The sequence below is a fragment of the Protopterus annectens genome, chromosome 4.part0, assembly GCF_019279795.1.
Source record: "Protopterus annectens isolate FY-2018-M chromosome 4.part0, PAN1.0, whole genome shotgun sequence".
In the NCBI taxonomy this organism is placed as follows: Eukaryota; Metazoa; Chordata; order Ceratodontiformes; family Protopteridae; genus Protopterus; species Protopterus annectens.
The window spans coordinates 294,098,597-294,112,611 of NC_056733.1; the positions used below are offsets into that span (position 1 = coordinate 294,098,597).

At 33.9% G+C, this 14,015-nt stretch overlaps 2 protein-coding genes across 2 annotated transcripts in view; one reads left to right on the plus strand and one right to left on the minus strand.

Moving 5' to 3' along the window:
- The window catches only part of CRYBB1 (crystallin beta B1), a 651,488-nt gene that overhangs the window by 504,689 nt on the left and 132,784 nt on the right, over window positions 1-14,015 (plus strand). The window lies entirely within an intron of this gene.
- CRYBA4 (crystallin beta A4) overlaps window positions 1-14,015 on the minus strand; it is a 41,111-nt gene that overhangs the window by 2,420 nt on the left and 24,676 nt on the right. Inside the window, exons 4-5 of the mRNA XM_044068280.1 lie at window positions 9,314-9,455; window positions 6,350-6,492 (exon numbers count right to left, since the gene is read on the minus strand). Coding sequence (XP_043924215.1) covers window positions 6,350-6,492; window positions 9,314-9,455 — 285 coding nt within the window. The remainder of the gene's footprint in view (window positions 1-6,349; window positions 6,493-9,313; window positions 9,456-14,015) is intronic.

The following is a 14,015-nucleotide window of genomic DNA, read 5'->3' on the forward strand; positions in this document are numbered from 1 at the left end:
GTAAAAAAAGTTTAAAATTACCACAAACTAAAGAAGACATTTGTCTTCTTGATTATCCATATATAAAGGTTTATATAAACTACCTAAAGCCCATTCAGAAGAAACACAGGCAATCAATGTAGCAGACTGTAAATAATGGGAAATACTAATGTAAATAAAAAAAGAGATACCAAATGATAAATAAAATACTTATGGGTCAGGGTTTGTGTGATACGTAAATTATCGTGTTAAGAAGAATTAGTGAATTTGATTCATAATGACAACTCATTCCTTAAGCAAACACTTCAGGATAATTACCCATCAGACCTAAACATATTCAGAACAGGCACATGTTCCTGTATCTGTATTAAGGCAATGAAGTGATGTGGGGCAAATACAATTCCTCTGTTCTCATTTGCCTGTCTAACTTTAAACATACACACACACACACACACACACACACACACACACACACACACACACACACACACACACACACACACACACACACACACACACACACACACACACACACACACACACACACACACACAGTTTTCCAAACAGTGCCTGTGTAGTTCACTGTTGATTTGGGTGGGAGGTGGAATAAGTATTATGGCAATCATCACATCACGAACCAGAGCTTTCCTGCCCCGATTACATGAATCACTCCTATCAGTCATAAAAAAAAAAAATCATCCTATATATACCAGCCAAAAAAGAACTGATTTGTTTCATAGTGTCTTCGAAATTACCTAAAGGGTGGGATACCACACTAACCTCAAGGGTGAAGCTGAAGGGCTTTTTCATACAACCTCCCCAGTCTGTGTGTGTGTGTGTGTGTGTGTGTGTGTGTGTGTGTGTGTGTGTGTGTGTGTGTGTGTGTGTGTGTGTGTGTGTGTGTTAAAAAGTTAAAAATCATATTTAATATTGCATACCATTCTTTATTTATTATTCTACCATGCAGTTCTTGTCTTACTTAGCAAAGAGTGTTGTTTTTAACTTCTCTGACCACAAAATAGGAAGAAGGCACTTTTATTGTAAAAGGAAACCCTAGCATATTTTTCTGTAGTAAGTTGTTATTCATTATTGCAAACAGTAGATTCAACTACAGTAAAATCATCTGTTAATAATAAAATGTAAATCCTGTCCTCATCTCTGAAAAAAAATAAGTATCCTCTTTATGTTAATTCTAAATGCTTTTGATTCTTGTAAAGGAATAATACTGGCAAAGTTACAGACATAAACTATGAGAGATGCATTTGATAATCCTTATGTTCTTGACATTAATGAATTTTCATGTCTGGACCTACCTATATGGGTCTACTATAGATGATCAAAATTCCAAAAAGCCGATTCCCATATGGCCAAGACCATATGATCGACTTTTGGAATTCGGTGGTGCAGCAGTTAGTGTTGTCGCCTTACAGCAAGAGGTTCTCCGGTTCGATTCTCGGCTGGAGTGCCTTCTTTGTGGAGTCTGCATGTCCTCCCTGCTGTCGAGTGACATTTAAAAGACATGCAGGTAGGTGCGTGGGTGAATGGGTGTGCCTTCGTTGAAGGTTGGGCTTCAGGCTGGCACCTCGGCACCGTAAAATCTACTGCCAATCATAAGCGGAGTTCCGCTGTGTCTACCCCTAACTGGGAAAAGCAGAAAGACATTACTTTTTTACGAGGTGGAAAAATACTTTAATTGCTACAGAGGACAAGAGGAAAAAGGTGCACCTGAGAATATATAATGTTTTGAAGGAGAAGATGATTTGGATTTGTTGGACTATACAGACACGGAAATAAATAATATTCCTACTATGTGTGACTACTTATTCTCAGAGGCATCCAGGACCATATTGATCAAGCCAAGGAAATCTTATTAAAACCTTCTGACTCTTCCATTCTGTGAATATATTCCACTATTTCGTGCATTTGACATTGGGTGCCTTCATACTCTTTATTCACTGTCCTTTACATACTGCTCATTGTCATGTACCAACTAAGAGTAGTTTGTGCAAATAGACCAATAACCAAGACAGCAATACAAAAAACTTATGCTCTGCACTCTGATAAAATAACACCATGTGGCTCCAAAGAATATATAATAAATATTTAATTTATTGAAAAGGTTAAGTGCTTTCATCTTAAACACTTTCAGACTATATCAGAACCAAATGCAAATACAAACCAAAGGCTTATATAGTTCTTCAAAATGGTACCAATCAAACAATTAAATAATTAAACACATTGTATAACTTAAAGACATATGGCAAGTTTAAAAGAATATAATACTATTACTATTTAGAAAAATTCTTATATATTCTTTGGAGCCACAAACCATTCTTATTTGGTTCTTAGTTTTGTATTTAAGCAGACAACTTTCTCTCTTCCTGCTTGGAGATGAATTCTGTTGCTAAACATTCAGGCCTGCACAATATTGTGGTTGGAAAATTAATGCAATTGTTTAGCTTGCTTACCCAATTGGAAGGATGTTGCATTTGCTCTGAACACTCAGGTTTCCTGTATTTTGCCATGCAATCAGGAAGAGTACGGCATTTCTACTTATGATGCTAATCTTGTTAATGGTGATGTTTCTGCACATTCTGACACTAGAATAAGGTCCTCCACTTTTTCTAGTACAGCTTCTAACCAGAGTGCGTTTTTAATGTTATTCCAAATGACAAGTGGACTTTGGGACATGGATAAATTTGGATATTTGACTAGGGGTACCAGAATCTATGAAGCATTTAGGCTCCTACTTTGATATTTAAACCAAAATACAGGATAAGCTTTTAAAGTAGCATAATATTATGTTGGACAATACGTTTCTTAGAGAATGTCTTAACAGTAAACAAGTACTGAAGAGCTTAAGGGTGTTTAAGTACCCAAACAATGTAGTTAAAGGGAGTGCTTTTTATCAAGAACTTTTGTGTAAGTTCAATAGATGGGGGCTTGAGCTCATGAAAGCTATGATTAAGAATAATGAGCTTGTTTTGTCTGAGTTACTGGTTGATATTAAATAATGTTATTACTGATGGTTTATTATTCACTTTAAATGATTGTCAAAATTAATATTATTCTGTACTTAGTTGGGTGAATCAGACAATGAATACCTCAAAAAGAAGAAAAACCTTGAAGCTGGAAAGGAATAGGAAAGATTATGTAAATAACTAAGTATATCCTTTAAAAAACATTTAACTTCCAAAAAATCTATACAGAGTCTCAGGGGGTTAATCTCAAACATACTGATGGTAATATTATTTCCCCTATCCCAGAAGATAATAATGAATTCAACCGGCAAGACCCTTTAGAGTTTCCCCCATTAAGGAGGTCTCAGATAATTCAGAATTATCACTCCCGCCAAGTGGAAACTGGCCATCCCAACCAATCTCCCTATTCTCCATGAAGGTAAAGGGGAGGAGGTGGAGGACAAAGAAGGGGAAGGGGAAGAAAACTGTGTTAAATGTAAATCCTGAGATTCTTGTACATCCTAATGGTATTGTCTTTGAACTGGACAATTTTAAAGTGCACAATTATGCTAAACTGGAACTAAGTTGTGTACATTTTTCTATATCTAAAAAAATAGTTTTTTTTTTCTTTTGTACCTACTCAGATATTAGTCAGACCTTTACTGATTTTAATTTTTTTCTTCATAAGATTAATTTTGAAGTTTTATACCAAAATTAATCTGGAATTGTGGCTTTGTCACCTTTTAAGCAAAAGCGTAAACATAATCCCCCCTACACCCTGTCCTACAAAATTTTGAATCTTTGGAGGAGCAGGAAGTTAGGGAACTGTTTGACAAATTGTTTTTTAGGACTACTAACATCAACAAAAGAGAAGGAAGTTTTAAATGAATTAATTCAAAATAAGGAGATATGTGTGATGAAACCCAATAAAGGAGGTGGAATAGTTCTTAGGACATGGTGCAATATTTAGAAAAAAATTTTGAATAGGGTATATGAAACAGATGAATACTCTCCAGTATCCAAAAATAAGGGGAATATTGCCTACCATAAAGTTGACTTAGCTTTGGATGAATTATTTATGCAGAAAGTTATTGATAAGGGTCTATATAATTTTCTTAGAATTGAAAAAGCTAGAATAGACTCTATATTCAGCACATCAAAAGTGCATAAATAAATTGTGGAACCACCCTTATGCCTGATTGTGGCTGCTAGCAATTCTAAAACCTATCCTCTGGCTACTTTCATTGCTAGGAAAATTAAAAATTTCTATAATTATAAGCTTCATATAATAAAAGATTCATGGGAGTTTTTGGAATGTGTAAGAAAAACTAAATATTTAAATGATGTTTTGTTTGCCATTATAGACAATATGGATGTGTTTTTTGTTATTCCTCATTCTACTCGTATTGAATGGTTTGAACAAGCTTTGCTATCCTGTGATTTTTTGAATAACAAGGATATAAAGCTTATTATTGAATTTGTGGAGATTGTTCTGAATAACAAGTATGTATATTTTAAAGAAGAATTTTTTAAAGATATTAATGGGGTTGACAATGGGGCCAATTTGTGCCCCCATTTTTGCCAATGTGGTGCTTTTAACTTGGGAACGCACCTTTAATCTAAATTTCCCATATTATAAATATTGTTATTTTTATTGTTATACCTGGTTTCTTGATGATATTTTCATCTTTTGGACTGGTTCTGTTGTCCTTCATTGATTATATACAACAAACCACTTCTTTTTTTTAAATTTACTTATGAGATACAGAGAGAAGCTTTCATTACCTGGATGTTTACATTATGAATGACTTTGCAAATAGTTGTTACAGAAGTAGGATATATAGAAAGGTTACCCTCTCCAATTCTTATTTGCATTTTTAAGTGACCATCCTATGTCTTTAAAGTGGAATATTGTTAAAAGACAGTTCATTAGCAGGTAAGATGACTTCAAAATTTGGTGATTTTTGTGATTGAATGTGATTTTATTTCTAAGTTATTCCTGGAGAGAGGGCACCTAAATACATTTATTAATCCTATAAAAAAAGAAGTTATTCAGGGTTGGGGTAAGAAGTACATTATCATCCTGAATATGAATAGTGAAGCTCCCAACATGAGTTTGAATAGTATTCTAATGATGAATAATTCAACAGAAGTAACTTACAATACCATTTTTCATTGAGCATTATTTTTAGAATACAACTTTTATAACCAATTAGTCAAAATATTATTTTGAAATACTGGAAAAGATTCAGGGCTTTACCAAACTCTTTGCCCCTTCTTCTAAACCGCTGATTGTGGTTTATAAGAAAGGGAGAAATTTCAAGGAGTTATATGAACATTATCAAACATCCATCACTGTTAATAAAAGTAATAAAGTCAAGGTCAGTACCTTTAAGTGTGGTTCATGTGGCCAGTGTCCCTTTGTGTCCAAAAATGTATTTACTAGCATATAACAAACATCTGATCCTCTAAAAATGATTCAGCTGTAATAGCAAGGGGGTCATTTATCTTGCCGTTTGAGATGTTTCACTTGCATTTTATGTTGGAAAAATTGAGAGAGCCCTAAAGAAACTTATTTTATGAGCATGTTTATTATATAAACAGAGGCCTCAATACAAATACTTTGGCTAAACATACAAAAGAATGTGCAAACAGTAGATTTTTGTTTTTTGTACTGGAGGATGTAGTATTGGATCCCCGGGGGGGGGGGGCAGGGAAACACGTATTGAATATTGTGAGCTGTACTGGCAAATTTTATTGGGACTAAATTTAAAACCATGTTTAAATAATTGTATCTCAGTTGGCTCTGTTTTAAAAATGAGGACAGCTAGATTATAATGAAGTTTTATTATGGAAATGTTTTCTGTTTTTATACAATTTTATTAAGGAAACTTGTTTTGTCTTCTATTTATTGGTATATGATTTTTTTAATACTAATAGTAATATATTCTTTTAAACTTGCTATGTTTCTTTAAATTTTAAATGTGTTCAATTATTTAATTGCTTAATTGGTACCAATTTGAGCAACTATATAAGCCGATGGTTTGTATTTGCATTTGGTTCTGATGAAGTCTGAAAGTGTCTAAGATGAAAATGCTTAACCTTTATAATAAATTAGATATTTCTTAAATATTATTTGGAGCCACATGGTGTTACTTTATCAAAGTGCGGAGCATAACATTTGTTGTGCTGTTGTCTTGGGTATATTAAAAAGTGTCCATAAACCATGTGCCAGAAACTAGTGTCTAAATATAATTCTCCAACAAAATATTTTTCATTTTTTTTTTATTTAGTACCATCATTTTAAGAAATTGTTTTTCATTCTGCTTATATTCATAGCACTACTTATGGAAAGGTTACATTTCTGACAGCACAGTCACACAACAGTTATAGTCTAAAATGGTACTTACGCTCCAGAGTGCACTCGGAAAGACCCAACTTCATTATTACACCAGCCCATGGCCTGTAGGGATGGGTAGTCATCAGTTACTTCTCCTTTCCTCCCCAGAAAGTTTTCTTTTTCATAAATGGACATTCTGCAGTCGCGATGGTTCTGAAATTCAATACCATAGTTTCATGGTTCAGTTTTGGTTTGCTTATAAGCTATAACACAATCTTAAACTGAAATTATAGATTACTAATGGGCCTACTCTGACTTAATTGATATACATTTTACAGTTTCACAAATATTTTTAATAAAAGTTATTGATAATAACAATAATAATTTTAAAATGAAACTCTTTTTTTAGTTAGATTTCAGAGCATGTGTTTCCAGTATTAATATTTCTAATGACAACAGTAAGAACCACACATGAATATTTAACTAGTTTTTCATATGTTAGTGAAATTCATGATTCTATACTTCTCATAGTCTTTTATATTAATAAAGCATGTATTTAAAAAGTGATTTCCAACACAAAGTGTATAGGTTCAGTTTCACTAGATAAGCATCTGAAATTCCCACAAATTGTGACTGATGTCATTACTGAAACTGCATACGACTTAGAAATACATCATTAATTGAAACTGTAATTCATGATGTCTGGAAAGCAACCAAAGTAATGCTATTCAAAAGGACCTGCCAAAGGTGATAAGTGTAGTAATCTACCTCTTCCTGTACTCCATTGTTTAGTTAAGACTGAAAAATATTTTATTTAAAATTATCATTTTTAGAGCATAGGAACTGCCCACAGAGATATAAAGTTATTTCAGATCTGGATACTGAGTAGATCCCATCAAAATGTTCAACTACATTGTAAGAAGACCTGATGAAGGAAAACAGTAGATGTAATTTTGTTAACTCTTACTGCTAGAATAATTTAGTAGTGAGGAGCATAACACTGTAATCCAAGATAACAGCTAACATTAATTTATCTACTGATGCTCTTAAATGGTTTAAAATCTCGCAATCCAGATGATCTCAGAAAATAAAATGAATAAAAATGTTCTGATACTGAGAGGATTGCTTACAGAGCTGCAGAAGAATCTGTTCTAACTATAGCCAATGGTATTTTCAGACTATGGCAATTCACTGATGACAACACTGTCCCATGCTTTATGATCAAATCAAGTTCACTGAATTTTGTTTCACTGCTTGTAGCAAATATACTAAAGAAAAGGAAATTCAGCATTGGAATGACTAAGGACTTGTCTACCTCCTATGTTGTATGATCTCACATTTAATATAGTTAAGATTTACAGAGGTGTGGGGGTGCAGACTCCAAATGGGGATTCAGCAAGATGCTTCCCTGCATACACACATTTAGTTATTATTTTATATTTTATATTATTATTATTATTATTATTATTATTATTATATTTTATATTATTTTAATTTAATTTTTGACAGTTACATATTGCAGATGTCACTTCATAATGTTTTGGCACTCAGTGATATTGTTTCAGGCAAGGTGTCTAGCATCTGTTACTTTCGTTGTATAAAGTGATAATGGCATAATCTCATACAGTGAAGATTTTGTGGTATTATTCTCTTCCTCTGGCATTTTGATATTCACTGAGAGCTATAAGAAGAATCATCCTTACCTGAAATTACATTGTTTAATAATAAATGCCATCTTTATTGAAAGAAATAATGTCTTATCTGGAATCAATCAAAATATTTTCTTCTGCTGGTGAGTCAGTTAAAATCTTTTTCTCTTTTAAGTATCTTAGATTTTATTTAGACCAATCTGTTTCCTAGTCTACTTGCAGTTTATTTGTTTTGAATGTCTAATAAGAGACGTGTACATTTATGCAAGGAAAATGATGTGTGTCCCCTAATACTTTATATTTAGTTATTTCTGTCATCTTGCTCCTGATCTGATTACCTGATGGGATCTTGTTCTGTCATTCAAGCAAACATTGCAACACTTACATGTCATGACAAGAGGTAAACTAGCATATTGAATTTAACTATTAAATCAGCTCATTGCTGAGAAGTAGTTAAGTTACAGATTTAAAGTGGATGAATTCATTGCAATCCCCCCCCCAAAAAAAATGCAACCATTATACCCAGAGTGTCCTAATTTATGATGAGAAAATGACAATCAGTGTTTTAGGGAGCGGAACCTCCTGCCACTGCCACATATATACACAACACTGATTCTACAACCTCACAACTCTTGTTATATATTGTAATTATCTCTGAGGCCACCATTAGTTGCAGAAAAGCAAGTATTTCATTTTTGCAGAAAAATTTAAGTACAGCTTTCTAATTTCTTCATCAAATGCAATAAAAAATATTGTTCCCAAAGCACATTGCTTGAGTTTTTCTGGTTTGAGCATTTGTGTTTTGTAAGAAGATGCTACTTTTAAGTTAAGCCAAAAAATAAAAAATAAAACAAATTGCAATCCTTTCAGCTTAGGGACTGATACAAACTACTTTGATCAAATAACTGTAGGCATCTTTCAGATTTCTAAGGGCTTTGGAAGATTACCTATCTAGACATTAGGTCTTATTTTCCTGATAGATAAATATTTCTGTCTCCATTTCTCCTGATATATATTTGTGTCCATTAAGTATGGATGTTGAGGCATAGTGCAGCCATGTCCAGGTCTACATTCAGGTTTCTGCAGCAACTATTTTTGTGTCAGGTGACACCAGCAGTCAGATATGAACTCGTAGATGTTTTCATATAAATATTTCATAAAAGCCATAGCATACAGATGCCATTTCAGAAGTACATTGTGTCTCTATGAGTCAGCATCTGAGTTAGATTTGCAGTGAAATGTGTGCCATCTATTTTTCTATCATATTACATGTAAGATAGGTGTAAATGAAAATAAATTTCTTGACATGCTCCAGATAATCAACATTCTTCAGGTAATTTAAAATGATCAGTAATACATTACTAAATGTAAGAACATTTACTTACAGCACATGTAATTGGTCGGAATGAAGTCATTCTTTCGACATGGTACGCATTGCTGCCACTCCAAGCTTCCCAACGAGGATAATCTCCCCTTTCTAGAACAAACTGCTGGCCTTGAAAGCCAGCATGCTCATACCCAACCCATCTGAAATTGGAAAACAAAAAGATTTTTAAAAATCTCCATTGAGACATTGTATCCATTTGCAAAAAACTGTAAGTTGCACAGTAAAAAACAACACATTATAATTGGAACACTTTAAACAAATAACAAGCACTCTTGATTAATGTACAGCAGCCTTAATCTTCTTCTTCTTTCAGCTTTTCCCAGTTAGGGGTCACCACAGAGGATCACCTGTCTGCTCATGATTGGCAGTAGAGTTTTTATGGTCTTGGCACACCACAAACTCTGAACCACAAAGAACCAAACCAGATAAATGCAGTAGAACCAGTAGAGAAACAGTCCACGCCAACCAAAGTAATATCCAACCGTTTATTGAGTGCTTTCGTTAGCTCCGCCACCTGACTTCTTCAGAATAAGTACATCACTAAACATCAAGATATTTATAGTAAAAAAAGGCATCACATGACAATACTCAGACGTTTGACTCAAACCACTAAACAAGCTAATTAACACCAATATAAGCCATTTCATACTTCATAATAAACTCTACAAACAAATAAATATAAAATGTACATATATTTAAAGCTTAAATGAATAGATGTAAAAACAATAAAAAACTTTCCTAGTGCTTAAATTAACCAAATACTTGAATTAACCAAAAAATGAATGCAATTTCAGAAGGCTAGTTATACTAACGCCATCATTAAGACCGGGTGAGTTGGTGGCGTTAAATTTAATTTGTCACCATAATTCTTTAAAATTAAGTATATCCTCCCATGTGCCACCCCGTGGATCTGGTGTAAGTTTTTCTACAACTAAAAATTTAAAGGTGTGACCGGGATATTGTGAAACATGTTTATATAAGGCACTATTGGAACTAGCAATTCTTATATCACGAATGTGTTCGTAAACACTATCCTTAAAACTCCTCTTTGTTTTACCAATGTAAAACCCTGCACATTGACAACAAATAGCTGCATATATCACCCCCTTCATGATACATGAGTAATTCCCTTTAGCATACACTTTTACTTCGTTAAAGATTATTTTATCCACTGAATGAACATAAATACACTGTGCACAAAAACCACAAGCATGAGTACCCCTACCTTGCCGAACTCCAACATTATTGGTACTCTGCAATAGTTCCTTAAAGGTCTTACCCCTTCTAAAAATTACACTAGGGGATGGCCCTATCTTGTCAATAATATCCCCTTGGCTACTAAAAATAGTCCAATTCTTCCTCACTACATCAACAATGGCAGTGTGATCAATGGAAAAATTTGTTACAAAAGAGGACCTGAAAAATTCTACATGTTCCTGTCTATTCACCTCATTGTGAATATATGAATTGCCTTGACTATTCTGAGGGCAAAAAGTCTCACTCAAGAGTGGATTAAATACCCCTAATGCCCTCTTATTAGTTACTTCTTCCAAGGCCCTGTTAATCAATTTATTCGGGTAATCCCTCGCTAGTAACATTTCTTCCAAAATTTTACACTAGACTTGGTAGTCCATCTCCCTAGTTACCATACATGAAATGCGAACAAATTGTCCTTTTACGAGACCCTTCTTAACATGCTCTGGATGGCAACTTGTGTAATGTAATAAACTATTACTATATGTGAGCTTTCTATATAAATTACTAACCAAACCCTTGTTATCAGACCCTTTACTAACAAGGACATCCAAATAATTCATACTTTCCTTATTATAGTTGTACTTAAACTTAAGAAAGCCTGTAGTTCCATTAAGGAAATCTAAAAATTCTTTCACATCATTCTCATCTCCCTTCCATACAAAAAACAAATCAACAATATATCTTAAATATAAATTCCATGATCCAGCAAAAATAGAATTGAAAAGAAACTTCCGTTCCCACATAACCATTGTGATGTTCACAAAGATGGGGGCGCAACATGCCCCCATAGCTACCCCTGTTAGTTGTTTAAAGAACTGCCCTTCAAAAAACACAAAATTGTGTTTAAGGCTAGCTCCATAAGGGTAACTAATACTCCCATATCACTGTTACTGAACCTATTGGAGTCAAAAAGGAATTCCTTAAACCATTCGGGCCCCAGTGTGTGCAGAATGACATTAAACAAATTCACCACATCCACTGTTAAAAAAGAAACATCATCTACTTCACCCAGTCCATTTAGTCTTTTTAAAAAATGCCACGAATTAATACAAAGATGCTCCTCATCTATCAGGACAGACTTCAGCCTAAAGTCAATGTATTTACCTATGAAAAAAGTTTTGGAGCCTGCTACACTAACTATAGGTCTCATGGGGGGGGGGGGGGTGTAGAAGATTTTTATGAATATTAGGGAAAAATGTTTTTTGAAGGGCAGTTCTTTAAACAACTAACAGGGGTAGCTATGGGCGCATGTTGCGCCCCCATCTTTGCGAACATCACAATGGTTATGTGGGAACAGAAGTTTATTTTCAATTCTATTTTTGCAGGATCATGGAATTTATATTTAAGATATATTGATGATTTGTTTTTTGTATGGAAGGGAGAAGAGAATGATGTGAAAGAATTTTTAGATTTCCTTAATGGAACTACAGGCTTTCTTAAGTTTACGTACAACTATTATGTCCACTTATAACAACTTATATATAACTATAATAAGGAAAGTATGAATTATTTGAATGTCCTTGTTAGTAAAGGGTCTGATAACAAGGGTTTGGTTAGGAATTTATATAGAAAGCCCACATATAGTAATAGTTTATTACATTACACAAGTTGCCATCCAGAGCATGTTAAGAAGGGTCTCGTAAAAGGACAATTTGTTCGTATTTCACGTATGGTAACTAGGGAGATTGACTACCAAGTCTAGTGTAAAATTTTGGAAGAAATGTTACTAGCGAGGGATTACCTGACTAAATTGATTAACAGGGCCTTGGAGGAAGTAACTAATAAGAGGGCATTAGGGGTATTTAGTCCACTCTTGAGTGAAACTTTTTGCCCTCAGAATAGTCAAGGCAATTCATATATTCACAATGAGGTGAATGGACAGGAACATGTAGAATTTTTCAGGTCCTCTTTTGTAACAAATTTTTCCATTGATCACACTGCCATTGTTGATGTAGTGAGGAAGAATTTAACTATTTTTAGTAGCCAAGGGGATATTATTGACAAGATAGGGCCATCCCCGAGGGTAATTTTTAGAAGGGGTAAGACCTTTAAGGAGCTATTACAGAGTACCAATAATGTTGGAGTTCGGCAAGGTAGGGGTACTCATGCTTGTGGTTTTTGTGCACAGTGTATATATATTCATTCAGTGGATACAACAATCATTAACGGAATAAAAGTTTATGCTAAAGGGAATTACTCATGTATCATGAAGTGGGTGATATATGCAGCTATTTGTTGTCAATGTGCAGGGTTTTACATTGGTAAAACCAAGAGGAGTTTTCAACATGATTAATTACTGAAATACACTATAACAATACTACATATACTGACAAGGCGGATATCATGAAGACCTTTGAAAAAATTTTTAATCAGATTTATGGTGAGAAGCAGACACTCTTGCAAGATAAAGACAGAAAAGATTTTTTACAGAGAATCACTTTCCCTAATATTGACAAGGAATTTCATAGAGATTTAATCAAACCGATTACAGTTGAGGAGGTGTCCGAAACAATTAAGAAACTGAAGCCTCACAAAGCCCCAGGCCCAGATGGTTTGACCTCGGAATTCTACAAATCTTTTAGTGAGATTTTGAGCAGTGTATTGTCACAGACTTTTAATTATATCTCTCTAAATAGAATTAATGATCCTCATTTTAATGCCTCAAGGACAGTTCTGATATTAAAAGAGAAAGGTGATTCCAAAAATCCTGATAATTACAGGCCTATATCACTTTTGAATATGGACATGAAAATCATGACATCCATTCTGGCGAGTAGGCTGAAAAAGGTAATAAACCCAATAATATCAGAGGAACAGGCGGGGTTTATGGATGGGAGGCAGACCACGGATAATACCTTAACGCTCCATACCTTAATCTCTTATACGAAATAGAAGAACCTGAATTTGTATGCCCTAATTATTGATGCTCAGAAAGCATTTGATAGGGTTAATTTGGATTATTTATTTGATACATTACCTTATTTTAATATACCGCAGGAGTTTATCTCAATGTTAAGGATACTATATAGAAATGCATACACAAATTTATTTATAAATCACGAATGCTCGAATAGGATAAAAATCATAAATGGTACCCGACAAGGCTGCCCATTATCTCCCATCTTATTTAATCTTTATTTGGAGCCTTTATTTTTACACCTTAAGCAAAATGTTTTTATAATTCTCCTGTACTGTATGGAATAAAGGTTAGGATGGCTGCCTATGCAGATGATTTAAACATATATTGTACCACACCTGTTTCCGATACTGAAAAATATTAGCTGCAATAGAAATCTTTGAGAGAATTTCCAATTACAAGCTAAATTTTAAAAATCTAAAATATTCCCATTAAAGACACCCACACCTTTTTCAATGCTACCATTAATAGGACAAGTATTGACGGAAGAAAAGATAAAATATCTGGGAATTGTCTTCTCAACTGA